The 16,607-nt window shown below is 43.3% G+C and overlaps 1 protein-coding gene across 21 annotated transcripts in view; it reads right to left on the bottom strand.

Moving 5' to 3' along the window:
- REV1 (REV1 DNA directed polymerase) overlaps positions 1-16,215 on the bottom strand; it is an 87,002-nt gene extending 70,787 nt beyond the window's left edge. For 7 of the 21 annotated variants that reach the window (XR_002342523.2, XR_014841362.1, XR_014841363.1 and 4 more), the window contains exons 1-2: positions 15,535-15,723; positions 7,857-7,950 (exon numbers count right to left, since the gene is read on the bottom strand). Coding sequence is in view for 4 of the 21 variants with exons in the window: in XM_021087178.2 (XP_020942837.1) it covers positions 7,857-7,950; positions 15,535-15,559 (119 nt within the window). In the remaining 17 variants the exon portion in view is untranslated. Of the gene's footprint in view, positions 1-7,837; positions 7,951-15,534; positions 15,724-16,026 lie in introns of those variants that run through there. The other 14 variants (XR_002342524.2, XM_085018562.1, XM_085018568.1 and 11 more) reach the window with 7 other exon arrangements.
- Between the last annotated feature and the right edge of the window lie 392 nt (positions 16,216-16,607).

The following is a 16,607-nucleotide window of genomic DNA, read 5'->3' as shown; positions in this document are numbered from 1 at the left end:
TCCCCCCTAACTTCATTCCATCTCTACTGGAGTACACTGTCATCAATTCACTCTGGAATTCCCATGTGCATTTTAAAAGGCTGTCAAATGCCCCTAAAAAGAACTTCCTTCTGTCTTCATTACTATGATTATTCGTGGATTTTAATATCTCCCCACAGAATGATGTTAATCACCAGGAAAAATCATTTTCATGCAAAAGTAGTATTTCATGTATTTGCTAAAGGGTTATTAACATTATGAGGTTCTAATAATGTTAGAACATTATTCTAACATTCATCTGTGATCTTCAGTTGAAGACTGTCAGTTCATCACACGCCAGCAAAATCCCCACTACAAATGCAGAAAATGCCCAAACACATATTCATTAGTGTTAATCTACTGGTTACATATTCTTAACACTAAAGTATACTATTAAGTAATGAAGCTGACTCTAAGTGGCTTTTACTTAGTCTCATTACTCTAGCCATATGTCTATCTTATCTTCGTTTTAATAGGAAAGAAATAGTTGCTCAATCAACTGGAATATGCAAATGAATATGCAATGGATAAATGGATGAGCGTATTACAGTAGTATAATATGCCATGGACGTGACACAAACACAAAGAAAGCAACCTGCGGCTACCCAGACCATCACCAGGTGAGATCAAAACAAGACAAGTTTACTGTGGCTCCCACCAAATTGCTGCTCAACATCTCTCCTCATCATGTTTCTCTCATCAGGGCTTCTTTCTTTACCTCAGTCAACTGTCAATTCTCTGCCAACAAGAACTGGCTTAAGGTATGACCCATTCCAGGGACATGTATATTTAAAATGGCTTCTCTGTGACCATTCAATGGGGGGAAGTCTTTTGGACAAATGAAGTTGGGAAAACTGGATATCCACATGCAAAAGAATGAAGCTGGACCCTTATCTTACACCACATACAAAAATTAACTGAAAATGGATCTAAGACCTAAATGTAAGTCCTTAAATTATAAAACTCTTAGAGGGGAGTTCCCTGGTGGTCTCTCAGTTAGGATCCTGCACTTGCACTGCTGTGGCCCGGGTTTAATACCTGGTCTGGGAACTAAGGTCTCACATCAAGCTGTTGCACACTGTGGCCAATAAAAATAAAATGTTTAAAATAAAACTGTAAAACTCTTAAAAGAAAATATAGGAAGAAACACTTCATGACACTGGATTTGGCAATGATTTCTTGGCTATGACACCAAAAAGCACAGGCAACAAGGAAAAAATAAATTGGAAGATATCAAAATTTTAAAATGTGAAGCAAGAAACAATCAACTGAGTAAAAGGCCCAGAATGAGAAAATATTTTAAAATCTAGGGAGTTCTCATTGTGGCTCAGCAAGTTAAGAATCCAAGTAGTGGAGTTCCAGTCGTGGCTCAGTGGAAATGAATGTGACTAGCATCCATGAGGACGATGGTTCAATCCCTGGCCTTGCTCAGTAGGTTAAGGATCTGGCATTGCCATGAGCTGTGGCGTAAGTCACAGGTGCATCTCGGATCTGGCACTGCTGTGGCTATGCCACAGGCTGTTGGCTACAGCTCTGATTTGACCTCTAGCCTGGGAACATCCATACGCTGCAGGTGTGGCCCTAAAAGACAAAAAAAAAAGGACGAAAAAGATTTAAATAGACATCTCTTGAAAGAAAATATACAAATGCACATTAAGCACATGAAAAGATGCTTAACATTACTAACCATTAGAAAAATGCTAATTGAACCCCCAATGAGGTACCATCTCATACCCATTAGGATGACTACCATCCAAAAAAAAAAAAAAAACCAGAAAAGAAGTGTGAACAAACATGTGAGGAAGTTGGAACCCTTGCGCACTGTGTGGGAACGTAAAATGTAGTAGCCATTATGGAAAACTCTACGGTGGTACCTCAAAAAATTAGAAATCACACTGCCATATGATCCAGCAGTTCCACTCCTGGGTACATATCCAAAAGGACTAAAAGCAGGGTCTTGAGATATTTGCACACCCATGTTCAAAGCACTATTATTCTCAACAGTTAAAAGCCAAGTGTCCATTGGTGGAGGAATGGATGAACAAAGTGTGATATATACAGAAAGTGGAATATTATTCAGCTTTAAAAAGGAAGGTAATTTCAACAAATGCCACAACATGATGAACATCAGGAGAAGTCATATCAGCCAGTCACAAAAAGACAAATGCTGTGTGATTCTACTTATATAAAGTATCTAGAGTGGTCAGATTTGTAGAGACAATTCAGAAAGGTGGCTGTCAGGATTTGGGAAGAGGGAGAATGGAGAGTTAGTTTAATGGGCACCGTTTCAGTTACATAAGGTATAAAGCATTGTGGGAAGATGGTTACAAAACAATGTGAATGTACTTAATGCCACCGAACGGCATACTTAAAAATGGTTAAGATGGTAAATTTTAGGTTTTGTGTATTTTACCACTATTAAAACTTTTTAAAATATTTTAATGAGCAAAGAAAGTATGAGGGGAAAAAAAAAGATTCTGACACTGGAAATTCTCGACAGGCAGGGACTGGCAAACTATAGAAAGGTTACTGAGATGTTCACTTAGAATACAAGCTGGGAAAGAGGCTTTCTTCTCCAGGAAATTTGTATGGCGTATCTGGGATTGTTTTCTTGGGAAGGGCACTGGGAGGCAACATGCAGAAATAATTTATTAAGGCCAAGTATTGTCCTCATAAGTGACTAAGTAAACCAAGTGCTAGGACACAGTCACTAACGAGCTTTGACAAAGCTGCTCCAATGTGCTCTTATTTGCCCTTAAATGGCAAAGGCTTGAACACCAAGTAAAAAGCTGTTTTGAGGCTCTGTTCTAATTCAACCAGAGACCATTATCATCTAAGGCTGAAGATCACTGATGCTGTAAGCGCACAATGAAGATTTTTCCAAGGGGTCTTTACATCTCCTATTTATCTTGACGACACATTTTTGGAATAAGTAGGCCGAATACTGGTTATTTTGCACACAGGAACCTTCTAGGGTAGAAGGGCTAAAACAGAACATTGGATAAGGCTACAGAGTCCATTTGTGGTACAAAATCACACTTATTTTGTACAAACCTATGTCCCCAGACCTTCATTGAGAAATGAACAATGAACAGTGTTATCAAAATAATAAACTTCTGAAAAGTAAGAACACTCCAGGTGAATTGAATTAGCCTAATATAATTCCACAAAACACAAACTTTGACTCTAGCATCTGTCTGGGTCACAAACAATAATAGCTTACACATCTGACAGAAGGACCAAGGAGAAAAACAGACCCAGCAAAGAGCCTGCATCTAGACCCCAAATGTATGTGTCCATATTCATGAGAAGTAGAAAACAAGAGACACTACCAACTTAACTGGTCCTCTGACCTTAAGCAAATCAAGCAGTCAGATTTTTCATTTGTGGATAGAGTTGGATCGGACAAATTCTAGTCTCTTGCAGTTTTCTAAATGTATGATTCTATATACATCTACCCATTTTTCTAAAAAGGATTTTGAGATGAAAGTACACAGATTATGCTATTCTGTCCATACTTCCAAAAAACAAAAGCTATGCACAGATTAAGGCTATACAATAAAGAATTAACCTTGCTCAAAGAGAGGTCTGGCCTTAGCACTTGGAATGTCCTGCCCGATAAGTGTCTTTATTTACCCGGCGGCCAAGAGCCACTTCAGAGAGTCTAACGATGTGATTTACAGTGGAGGTTTGGGCCATGCACTATCACTCTCCCATCTGTTTGACCAAACTCCAATAAAAAACTCAGGACACTAAAGCTTGGGTGAGCTTCCCTGGTTGGGAATTATTTGTGGATGCTGTCAATTGTCACTAACAGAAATCAGCACTGTCCCACACTCCAGTAAAGAGGACAATTCCAAGTTCCACACGTGGAACTCTCCTGCATGCCCCAGGCCCTTGGCTGGTTTTAACCTGTATCCTTTCACGAATAAATTATAACCACAAGTACAACAGCCTTCTAGCGAAGTACTGAATCTGAAAATGGTCTTGGGACTCCCCAAACTTGCAGCTGGTGTCAGAATGAGGGTGGCTTTGGAACTCCCAAACTGTGGAGTGGCAGAATGCCAACTGTCCCCCAGTGTTCATTTCTCCCTTTCTTTCAGTAAAAGAACACCTCTGCGACCCCCTTTTAGTGAGAAGCAGGGTTGCCAACTAGATACATTTCTTCTGCTCCTTTAGAATTCAAGAGTGGCCATGTGACTAAGTTCTGGCCAATCGGATGTGAGCAGAAAAATGCATGCAAAAATCTGTGTCATATATCCTTAAAGCAATTCGTTTATTTTCCCTGGAACTCAGCTCTGAGGTGACCTGACTTCAACCAAGACAATGTGGAAAATACCCTAGGGGATGGCTAAGCAAACAGAAGGCACTCTGGCCTCAGAATGACCTAAAACAAGCAGTCCTTAATGGGCTATGAGCTGGCAGCTCCCATCACAGGGGAGAGGACAACTTCCTCAGCGTCCCTCATCAATGTGCTTGAATCTCTGTCACAACCTGGCACCCTGGTAGTTCGTTAGCCTGCATCCTAACGAACATAAGTACATTTCAGTGTTAACATTATGCTTTAGAGTGAATTATTTCAATAAACTACACAGAAATGAAAGGGGAGACTAGCAATAAAATGTACAAGAAAAATGTCTGGACAGAACACTGCAAACCAGCTATAATGGAAAAATAAAATTAAGAAAAAAAGTCTGGATATACAAGATATAGAAGTTCATTTTGCACCCACTTCACTCTTACAAGACCTACATTAGTACCTGTCTTTGTCAACTAAAAGAAATCCCAAGAGAATTTTTGCTTCTATGAAAAAAAAAAAGGGGGTGAAGGGGAGTTCCTGTTGTGGCTCAGCAGGTTATGAACCTGACTAGTATCCATGAGGATGTGGGTTCGATCTCTGGCCTCGCTCAGAGGCTCTGTGTTGAGGATCTGACGTCACCATGAGCTGTGGTGTAGGTCACAGGTGGGGCTCAGATCCTGTGTTGCTGTGGCTGTGGTGCAGGCCGGCAGCTGTAGCTCCAATTTGACCCCTAACCTGGGAACCTCCATAGGCTGCTGGTGCAGCCCTAAAATGGGAAAAAAAAAAAAAAAAAAAAGAGGGAGGGGGAGCAAAAACAGCATCCAGTATGTGTCCTGCAGTTACAGAAGAACTGCCCATGGCTGTGCACTGTGTCACGGGGTGTGTGAGCATCTCCGTTTTATCTCGATTTATTTTGTGCCTCCATTAGCAGGATGAGTCCTAAGGTAAATGTTTCTTTGCTTTCTGATATCTTGGATTGAGAAAGCTTTCACAGGAAGACTCTATTTTCAGCTAAAAGTGGAAACCTGTATTAAACCTGAAAATGCATAACAAACATTTGTAAAGTCCCAGTTCAAGGCTAATCTCATTAAAAGCAAAACTTCTATCCCAAACAATTCAATACAACAAATTTCTCTCTTATCCCTTTGGTTATTCATAACAATAAAAATATCTTCCCTAAAATGGTTGATTTAACAAAATCAGTCATTTGAAAACAAGCTGAAAGAGGTGTTCTAAAAGAATTACTAGTAATTTTCTTCCTTGTAATTACAGATTTTCACAGAAGGGAAAGGAAATGAAGACACAGTTTTAATAAAGTACAAAGAACCACCTTCTCTGGCTTTCCAAAGTGCAGTGAAATCAACTGGTTTCCAAACATTGTCCCTCACCTTTGTGAACTTCAAACCAGTGGCCCAGCTGGTTATTGAGCATCTCCACTAATGAGGCAGCTGAGAGAATACAAGAGAAGTCCCTGAATATCACACTAAGAAGTCCGAAGCTTCCTTTGTGAAAGTTAGGAAAGGCAGCGTGAATATTCGTAAACAGATGATGGGGGATGGGACGGCTGCACAGAGACCTGACAGGTCCTCTCTGAGCCAAGTCAATGCCAAGATCTCCCAAACTGTCTCAGCATAAGTCCCCCTCTGTGTATTCCATCCACACAAAGCATTAGAGCTCCACGCTCACGAGGTATGCTGGCATCACGGTGGCACAGAACTACAAACAAATCCCACTGGGTAACTGTGATTCGAATATGGTCAAACTCACTCCTTTCTAGATCTGCTATCGGTTCCATCTGTCACAAATCTCTTTTCTCACAAATCCTTATGTTAAATGTAACTGCAAGTGAAAATAGAATAGAATGTTTAAGAAATTGCCACTGCACTACTTCCTGGACTCTTTTCCCTTGCTTCAAGCCAAGAACTCCCCATCATACATTTTAAAAAGACAACAACGAACCCCACTACTTTTTAAGATGATGTGACATTCTAAGGAGATACTACAATCTTCAAAAGACTCTAGAAGTCTTACTCAGCATAACGGTTTATTTAGCACTCTATGCCTGAATTAATAGATTCTATTTCTGAAAAACATTCTGTGAGTTCCAAGAGAATGTAATAACCTTTAAGTGACAACCAGAAATAAGATTTTCTACTGGGCATAAACAATATGCAAAAGAACATTATTAACCTTCAACACTGTAAACTTGAAGAGCTAGAAACTTCATCTCAAGAACTAAAATTCAAAATGGCAATTAAGTAGCTAAAACATTTTACAGCTTTAACAAATACAGCATCAAACACCACCACTTCTTTAACAAAAGTTTCGCTTCATAGGGTTAGATTTTCTTTCACTTAACAGTAGTAATAACCTAAGTCTAAAATTACAAATTCAAAAAGAAACACCAAAAATCAAACTTTTTAGTCAAAATTATTGTGCTTTTAAATTACAAAAAAATTATGTAGTTTATAACCCTAACTACAACAGAACTTGTTAATAAAATATTTGACTCAAATGAACATCAACCCAGCTTTCAAGTACTATTGTTATTGATGAAAGAAAAGGTTAATTTTCAACAGAAGGTAGTCTTTCAACATACATGAATAAATTCAAATGCAACCTGTCCCAGGTCTGAGTATATTAGAGCTACCAGAAATGCATTCTAGTTTGGACCGTCAAAACTGTGCTTCTGTTCTCTTCAACTACTATTCTCCCACAAGCAATCTGGCTGGCCTTGGTCCCTGGATCCAACTACTATTCTCCCACAAACAATCTGGCTAGCCTTGGTTCCTGGATCCTGGGAGACTCTACACCCTTGGGATTTCACAACTGATAGGAGTCTCTTTGTTATCCATGGTGGACCCCCTAGGACCTCACCTTGTATAACAACAGGTGACTCCCAGTGGGCCTCTCATTTCAGGATGGGGCTGACCCTGCTGGAAAGGCCAACCAGGTGATTAAAGGGCTGGCTTTGCGCCACATGGCATCAGCTTGACCTCATGGAAGAGGAGAGGGGCTGGAGATGGAATCTGACCTTGTGTGCAGTGATTCAATCAATCGTGCCTACGTAATAAAACTCCAAGAAAAACTCTGGACCCTGAGGCTGGGGTGAGCTTCCCTGGGTGGAATCATGAGGAGGCAGGAGGAAGACATGTCCTGAGGACGTGGAAGCATCATGTCTGGACCCTCCAGGCCTTCCTTCCTCTAGGTAGCTCAGCATTTGGCAGGTCCTCATTTCTATCCTTTATAATGAAATGATAGCAATTTCAAAGACAGCACTTTCCCAAGCTCTGGGAGTTATTTTAACAAATTTTCAAATCTAAGGGAGTAGTGGTAACTCCAAATATGTGGTCAGCTTGTCAGAAGTGCAGGTGGCCTGGAAGTCCTGGAGCCTGCAGCTGGCACTTAAAGTAAGAGGAGACCTGGGGACCGTGCCCTTGACCTGGAATGTCTGCCCTAACTCTGGGTAGTTAGTGCCAGAGCCATACCACAGCTGTAAAATAGAATATTCTGCCCTACCTTTCTTCTCAGGACTTACGGGAACTGATGAGAAAAAAGTTGAGTGCTAGGGACCATGTGGTTGCAGGTTGCTGTGGTGTAGGTCAAAGACACAGCTCGGATCCCACATTGCCCTAAAAAGCAAAAAAAAAGGAAAAGAAAAATAAAAAAGTCGAGTGAAGGCACTCTTGAGTGACTTTTTTGGTTATGCTCTCAAAAAAGAGAAGAAACTGTAACAATATTTTTTAAATTCAGGACTGTCCAAGCTTAAATTTTTAAAAAGGCTTAAAATAGGAGTCCCTGTTGTGGCACAGTGGAAGCAGATCTGACAAGGAATCATGAGGTTGTGGGTTGGATTCCCTGGCCTCACTCAATGGGTTAAGGATGTGGCACTGCCTCACTCAATGGGTTAAGGATGAGCTGTGGTGTAGGTTGCAGATGAGGCTCGGATCTGGCATTGCTGTAGGCCGGCAACTGTAGCTCCAATTTGACCCCTAGCCTGGGAACCTCCATATGCCACAGGTGCGGCCCTAAAAAGCAAAAAAAAAAAAAAGGCTTAAAATAGCCAATAAGTCAGCTAGAAATAGAGCTTATTATAAGGTAAAACTGAAAAATCTGATGAAAAGCATTAAGAGTGAGAAATCTAAATCATAACCTCAATTACATAATTAAGACTAGTGCCTAAATGATAAAAACATATTAAGTCCATTCTCAGCAATCTCAAGTGTAGAAATGAAGGCATTTAGAAAATGGGAAATTCAGGAGTCATGACTCAGTGATTAACAAATCCGACTAGGAACCATGAGGTTGCGGGTTCAATCCCTGGCCTTGCTCAGTGGGTTAAGGATCCAGCATTGCCGTGAGCTGTGGTGTAGGTTGCAGATGTGGCTTGGATCTCAAGTTGCTGTGGCCCTGGTGTAGGCCAGTGGCTACAGCTCCGACTGGACCCCTAGCCTAGAAATCTCCATATGCCTCAGAAGCGGCCCTAGAAAAGGCAAAAAGACAAAACAAAAAAAAAAAAAAAAAAAAAAAACGGGGAAATTCAGCTAGTATCTTCTGACGAAACGTCCCAAGAGCTCATTTTTAGCCTTGGTTCTGATCAGGAATGACTGAAGACAACAGCAACATTTTGGTTCCTCAGACACTAGGTTCAAGTACAAATGGTTCACATCACAACCAACTTTTTTTTTGCCCATCCCTAACTGATCTTTTAATTTAAGAATAATACCACAAGACCAGACTGGTTTTTAAAAGGCTTCTCAAACCATCCTATGTGCATAAGGCAGTAAGTTACCGGCCTACATGAGAAAGCATTATAATTCCATTATAGAAGGATTGTTTCTATTACTTTAAAACCAATGATTTAAAAAAAAAAACTCAAGAATTTATTCTTTTTTTTTTTTTTTGCTATTTCTTTGGGCCGCTTCTGCGGCATATGGAGGTTCCCAGGCTAGGGGTCGAATCGGAGCTGTAGCCGCCAGCCTACGCCAGAGCCACAGCAACGCGCGATCCGAGCCGCGTCTGCAACCTACACCACAGCTCACAGCAACGCCGGATCGTTAACCCACTGAGCAAGGACAGGGACCGAACCCGAAACCTCATGGTTCCTAGTCGGATTCGTTAACCACTGCACCACGACGGGAACTCCTCAAGAATTTATTACATCACAAGTTTATAAGAAGACCACTCAATTCTCCACGTGCTTGAACATAAGACACTAAGCATACAAAACTGGTGTTTTCCTGGGTGATGAAGGGCATAGCTTAATGTAGAAGAGAAAAAACAGCTTTGGAATTAAAAAAAACAAAAAAACAAAAAACAAAAAACCACAAAACCCCAGATTCTAGTCCTTTTTCCTCTCCTAAACAGTCAATGACTCTCTGGATCTCATTTCCCTCCAAAAAAATTATGGGCATGGCCTAGAAAATCTACAGGGTTCATTCTAGTACTGGCATTATGACTCTATTAAGCGTTGAGAAGTCAACGCATAATTTGGATATTCTTCAACATGTCAAAAATCATCAAAATTTACCACAGTGTAAAAATGTTCCACACCAATGCGTCCCTCCTTACCAAAAACAACAAAGATCTGCTCCATGATCAGCAGAAACAGATGTATTTACCTGCCACCTGAAATTTATTTTAGCTTTAGGCAAATTTAAAGACATTCATGTTTTCCTAAATCTGATACATCTATTACATGCAAAACCTTTTCTAATTACAAAGCTGGCCTTCCATGACACATACGATGCTGTGACTTACTTCTAATGACTTAATAGGTGATTCTGCACATCATCAACTTATTAAAATGTTTCACACAAATAAAAAATTGCAGGCGTTTTAGTAAAAATGGCCCTTAACTTACAATGCTTCAATTTATATAACCATTCTGTACTGAGAGAGCCATTCTGTTTTCTACTTTCAGTACAGTATTAATAAGTTACATGAGATGTTCAACACTTCATTATAAAATAGGCTATGTGTTAGTTGACTTTGCCCAACTATATGCTAAAGCAGGTGTCCTGAGCATGTTTAAGGTAGGCTAGGCTAAGCTATGACATTCATTAGGTTAGGTGTATTAAATACTATTTTCAACTTAAAATGCATTTAATGGAAAGTATTCCCACTGTAAGTCATGGAAGATCTACAGTAGTTAAATCCAAAAGTAAAAAGAAAGCAGCCACAAATGACACTGATGGTAAAAATGCCACTTAGTTCTTCGTTGTTAACTAAAGAATGACACACGACTGCCCATCGTGGCTCAGTGGTTAAGGAACCTGACTAGGAACCACGAGGTTGCAGGTTAGATCCCTGGCCTTGCTTAGTGGGTTAAGGATCTGGCATTGCCATGAGCTGTGGTGTATGTTGCAGACGCGGCTCAGATCCCATGTTGCTGTGGCTCTGGCATAGGCCAGCAGCTATATCTCCAATTCGACCCCTAGCCTGGAAACCTCCATATGTCTCGGGTGTGGCCCAAAAAGACAAAAAAAAAAAATTGCATATATAAAATAAAAGAACATCGACACATAGAAATAACGGGATAAGACATAATGGCAAGCTTCCAAACAGAAACCTTGTTTTTATGTCCTCATACCAAAATGGTCGAGACTTTTGGTTATGGAATCAGGTAGAAGCAGACTGAAATCCTGGCTTCTGTCTTACCTATGTGACTTGCCCAAGCAGCATCATTTCTCTAAATCTGTTTCTTTATAATATGTCTACCTTTCATGGTAGTGGTGAATATTAAATGAGACACCGCAAAGCAAAGAGTCTGACTCACACAGTAAATAGTTAATGATGTAGCAATTATTATTAAAATTTGGAACAAATGATACATGGAGCAATATTTCAGTTTTCTTTTTTTCAAGTTTCAACCCAAAGTTTAGGATCCTACAGATTGAAGTTCAAACTGAGAAATAAAAAAAAAAAAAAAAAAACCAATGCTTCTACAAAGAGGCATTCTACTAAGGACAAGTGGATTAAGAAAAATAACTGGTATTATGCAAGTGTAATTACCACAAGCAGAATCTCAGTTTCTAAGAATTCATGTTGCATTACCTCTGTTATTATAAAGTTATTTTCTGTCCCCATCAATTCTTTCCTATCTAGTATGCTAAAGAAAAAACAAAAATCACATAATGAAAAGAATGGAAAGGAAAAAGGAGATATGAAATAGAGCTAGTTTGCTATAAGCTCTACTTAAGAACCAAATACAGAGTTCCCATCATGGCGCAGCAGAAACATATCCAATTAGGAACCATGAGGTTGTGGGTTTGATCCCTGGCCTCGCCCAGTGGGTTAAGGAAGCGGTGTTGCCGTGAGCTGTGGTGTAGGTCGCATGGCTGTGGCTGTGGTGTAGGCCGGCAGCTATAGCTCCAATTCAACCCCTAGCCTGGGAAACTCCATATACCACAGGTGCGGCCCTAAAAAGCGGTGGGGGTAGGGGTGGGGGCAGGCATAAGGAAAGAAGGCAGAAATTGAACACACTAAAGATGATAAAACATCACTCCTTTCCCAAATACTACAAGACTCACACTTCAACTGGATCTTCAAGGGTTTTCCTGTTTTCGGCCTCCAGCAAGTCCTTTCATCACCACAATTCTATCTCCAGCTGAACTTCAAAGTGAACTACATAAAAGCCACTCTGGTGGGCGGCTGTTGGGATAATCACTCTTAGCATCTTCCACAGATCTTAAGAATGAAAAAGCTGACTTACACATTAAGACTGAATACTGGTCACCATTCTTGGCAGTTTATTTTTTAATCTGTTCTAGACATCCACAAAACGGATTTATTTTAAAAAGGAGTTCCATAGACATACTTCGGTAACCAAAAAGATTCAGTAAAAGATCAAATTCAGTGATTGCATTTTTATAGTCCAAGGTAATTTCAAGTATTGGTTTTAAAAACTGAAATAACCCTGTTATAAACACTTCATATATATTTACTCAATTATTTACCATAATCCTATAAAGTAGGTATTATTGTCCCATCTTACAGATGAGCAAACTAAGGCACCAGAAGATACTGACTTGCCCAAAGCCACAACAATCAGCAAACTGTAGGAGCCAGGAGTCTGACCCCACTACTGATGTTAATATCAACTACATCACTCATTCACTAAGGTTTTACAGAGAGCCTACAATGTCCCAAGCACCCTTCTAAGCACCAGGGACAGAGCCATGAACAAATCAGACAAGACCTCTAGCCTCCAGTAGGGGGGAGGTCTTAGAGCAAGACAGTCTAATAGGGGAAATGGGTAAATAAGGGAAGAGTCTATCTTCACCTTATAATAAGTGCCAAGAGAAATAAAGCAAAATGAATAGAAAATAACAGAGGGAAGGGCTGGCTTCTATTTTAGGGATGAGAGAAGGGATGACATCTGAGCAGCAAAGAGATTTCAGGGCAAGATAACCACCAGGAGGAAGGGGTGGCCCAATCAAAAGAACAGCAAGTACAATATCCCTAAGACAGCAACAGTTTGGTTTGTTCAAGAAACAGCACAGAATTCTGATTCAATTCTAAGGGTAAAGGAAGCTTTGGGAGGATTCTGAGCATGTAAGTGACAATGGATTTAAGATTATTGCACTAGGAGTTCCCCCTCATGGCTCAGTGGTTAATGAACCTAACTAGCATCCATGAGGAAGTGGGTTCGATCCCTGGCCTGGCTCAGTGGGTTAAGGATCCAGTGTTGCCGTGAGCTGTGGTGTAGGTCACAGACACAGCTCAGATCCTGTGTTGCTGTGGCTGTGGTGTAGGCCAGCAGCTACAGGTCTAATTGGACCCCTAGCCTGGGAACCTCTGTGGGTGCAGCCCTAGAAAGACAAAAAGACAAAATAAATAAATAAAATAAATAAGATTACCGCACTGTTATAACAGTCTAAGTGAGAGAAACTTGAACTGAAGGCTGTGATTCAACATACTATTTCTAAGTAGATGAGATACTAAGAGAACAGTATGCAACCTAATTGTTCCTGAAAAAAATTTTTAAATATCCTTCTTCAACCTCCATTCGTAATCTGACTTTGAAAAAAATCAGAGATTCTTTTTAATATCCATGTTAATGCTTTAGTGGGTGCAGTTATAGGTGGAAAACAAGATTAAAAGGTATTTCCTTCACTTTCAAATGTTCTATTTAGCATACTGTATGAGTTACAATATGCCGCACACGCTCATAGCTCTTAAGAAGCAGAAAGAGCTTAACTACTCTTTAGTTCAGGACTTGTTCATTTATTTGGAGACAAGAAGTTTCTTCTCACACTTTGTTTCAGCACATCCCAACTCACTCTAGACTGTGAACTGCAATAAAGAGCTATACCAAAGGGATCACTATCTCCGGACCATACCAGGGACTCACTAGATGCCTTACATTTAAGAACTCATTTATTTACTCCTCAGCTACCCAAGGTGGGAAATGTCTTCATTATACAAATGAGAAAAAAAAAAAAAATCAGAGCTATTAGTAACTTATATTGTCCAAGGTTACACAGCTAATAATGGACAGAGTCAGAATGAAATCTACATCTAACTCTGAAGTTCCTGTCTTTCTACCATAGCAGCTATTAAAGAAAAGACTATGAAATACATATTACATGTAGTCGTTCTAACTTCTTGTTAGTGACCAGCCTATTGCTGGCGAACACAGGGTTTCTTTTTTCTTACACAGAATCTGAGCTTTGAAGTTGGGGGTGGAGAAAACAGAGTGACCATACATATTCAAACACAGAATTTTGAAAAGGCATTTTCTACTTGAGATTTCAAAGAAATTAATCCTAAAAGTGTGATTCCACCTTAAAAAAAATCTTAAATCTGTACTGCTTACTATGAAAACAGGAGCAAAGTTCTATGACAATTTGGGTACAGATTCTGCCCTCAATAGACCTAAATAAAGATAAGAGAAAAAGAAGCTATGAATAAAAGGACAATCAGAGCAACACAGGGTAAGTGACAAATGAATGGAGAGCCTTCTAGACCAGGGAAGGAGTCCTGGAAAAAGAGGGAGTTTAGATGAGCTTCCAAAAGTCATCGGAAGTACAGGGAGGGAACTACAGGCTAGCACCATCTGCTCTAAGCCAAGGATACGTGGGAAAGCTGCGATGAAGTTTGGAAAGCCTGTAGAAGTTAACAGGATGGGTTACTGTGCAGTCCCCAGAAAGAAGCAAGGTTGTGACTGTCCTACCTTAAAGAGGAAATGGCTAATTCTCAATCCTACAGTGGAGAGGCCAAGCAAAAGCAGACACATACAATTCAGCATCGTTAAAGTCCTTACCAGTTAGCTACAAGCCCTTTTATGGCATCTACTAGTCTATGTTATTTTCACCTAAATACCACTTCCACGCTTAGTTATCTGAAAAGACGTGAGAAACAGAAATCATCTGCAATCTTTTTTTAAATCGGGGGGGGCCGGGTGTCAACTCAGGAGTGATACACCAAGATATTTCTTTACACACTGGGTTTCAGTAGTAAAAGCGGTTAGAGAGAAAAGGAAATGCCCCTTTCCATCGGCACAGGTGCTGAATCATTTTCACAGGAAGCGAAGCGGCAGGTGTGAAAGGGGCACTTGTCAGGACACCTGCGGAAAGGTGCCCTGCACAGCGAGGCAAGAGATAAGTAACACGGAAAACGAAGTGAGGAGAAATTGCCTTCGGAGAGTCGGACACCAATTCCGGGATCCAGTGGGGGGCGAGGGGGCTGCTGCGGAATGAAGGGGGGCGATGCCGCGGAAGGAGACCGGGTGGAGAATCCAGCGCTTGACCCCAGCCGACTGCAGGCGCCGCTCCCCAGCCACCCGCCGGACGCGCGCCCGAATGAATGGCGCGGGACTGAATGGCCGGCCCGGCGCCGGCGCAGGAGGAGGGAGTTTGCGGCTCAGTCCGAGCGGGGCCCGGGAGGCGTCCGCCGGCGGGACGCGGGGGCGCGGCGAGCAGGGCCGCGGGCGCGAGTCGTCCGCGCGGCGCGTCGAAGGGGCGCCCGAGCGCGGGCGGCGGCGGGCCGGCCGCGCCATGGCGGAGGGGGAAGGGGAGGTCACGCGTTACATAACCCGGCAGCTGCGGCGCTCCGGGCGCCGCGGGCCGCCCAGGCCGCGCGACCACGCGCCGCGGTGGCCGGACTGGCGCGCCCTACCCCGCCCCGCCTCAGGCCGTCCGCGCTCGGGCCGCTGCCGGGCGACGCGGGGCCGGTCCCACCCCGCCCCCACCGCCGGCCCAGGGGTCGCTCACCTTCCGCGTTGCCCCAGACCACCATGCCCGGGCACGGCCGCCTCCTCCGGCCTCGCGGGCCCGGGCGCCGCCGCCGCCACCGCCGCCGCCGCACGGTGCCCTCGCTGGGGGCGGGGAAGAGGGCCGAGGGAAAGAGTCGCACTGCCGCGCCGCGGTCCACACTCGCCACACGCTCGCCGGGGCCGGTCTGCGCGCGCTCGGCGGCTGCTGTGCCCCTCCCCCTCCAGCGGGAGCGCGCGCCGCAGCTCCGCCCCGGGCCGCCCCTCCCCCTCCGGTGGCCGGCGCGCTCCCAGGCTCCACCCCGCCCCGCGGCGGCCCGCCCTGCGCGCGCGGCTGCGGCGATAGTCCCCGCCCCGGCCCGCACTACGCCTGGCGCGGCGCACGCGCCAGTTTCCAGCCCTGCCCCGGGCGACCCTAAACGACTCGCTCGGCGCCCCTCCCCAGCCCGCCCGCAGGGGGCACGCCTCCGCGGCACGTGACCGTCTCTCTCGCCTGGAAGGAGAGGAGCGCCGCGCTGGCCCGCCTTTCTCATCTTGCCGCCAGCCCTGCAGCCCGAGACCTGAGGCCTCTAAGTCCGGGTCGCGGCGCTGTCCTCGCCTCAGTGAATCTCCGCCCCACTCTGCACTCCCCAATTGGGAGGACACAAGTGCAGGGACTGACCATGCTTAAAACCCTAGAAGACAGGTCTGAAGATCCGCAAAACACCCGGGTGCCCCGCCACTAGCACTTGATTTACAGTGACATCTAGTGGAGAAAGGGACACACGTGAACTGAGACTGCTGTGTCAGGGAGCAAGTGGGAATGAGGGCCCACAGAGGTTAGTGGGAATGTACACTGCGCCACGGGATTTAAGCATTGCCAGCTCCCGCAGGGAGCTCGAACACTATTGCCCACGCGATGAATGCCCGCCTCCAATCACGTGGACATTTGTAAACCTTCGGCAGGTGTCACATTCCACAAATAGCACTGAGGTTACACGCGAAAGCAATTTGCCACTAATATAAAAACAAAAAAATCGAACGTTATGTATGCTTGAATACCATTTTAATTGAGGGCCTTCCAGCAAAAGACCG

Source organism: Sus scrofa, chromosome 3 (genome assembly GCF_054392235.1).
Source record: "Sus scrofa isolate SSC_HxYL_T2T_F1_AM1 chromosome 3, Sscrofa_HxYL_maternal_Yorkshire_Landrace_v2.0, whole genome shotgun sequence".
Lineage (NCBI taxonomy): Eukaryota > Metazoa > Chordata > Mammalia > Artiodactyla > Suidae > Sus > Sus scrofa.
This window is presented reverse-complemented; position numbering and strand designations above follow the sequence as displayed.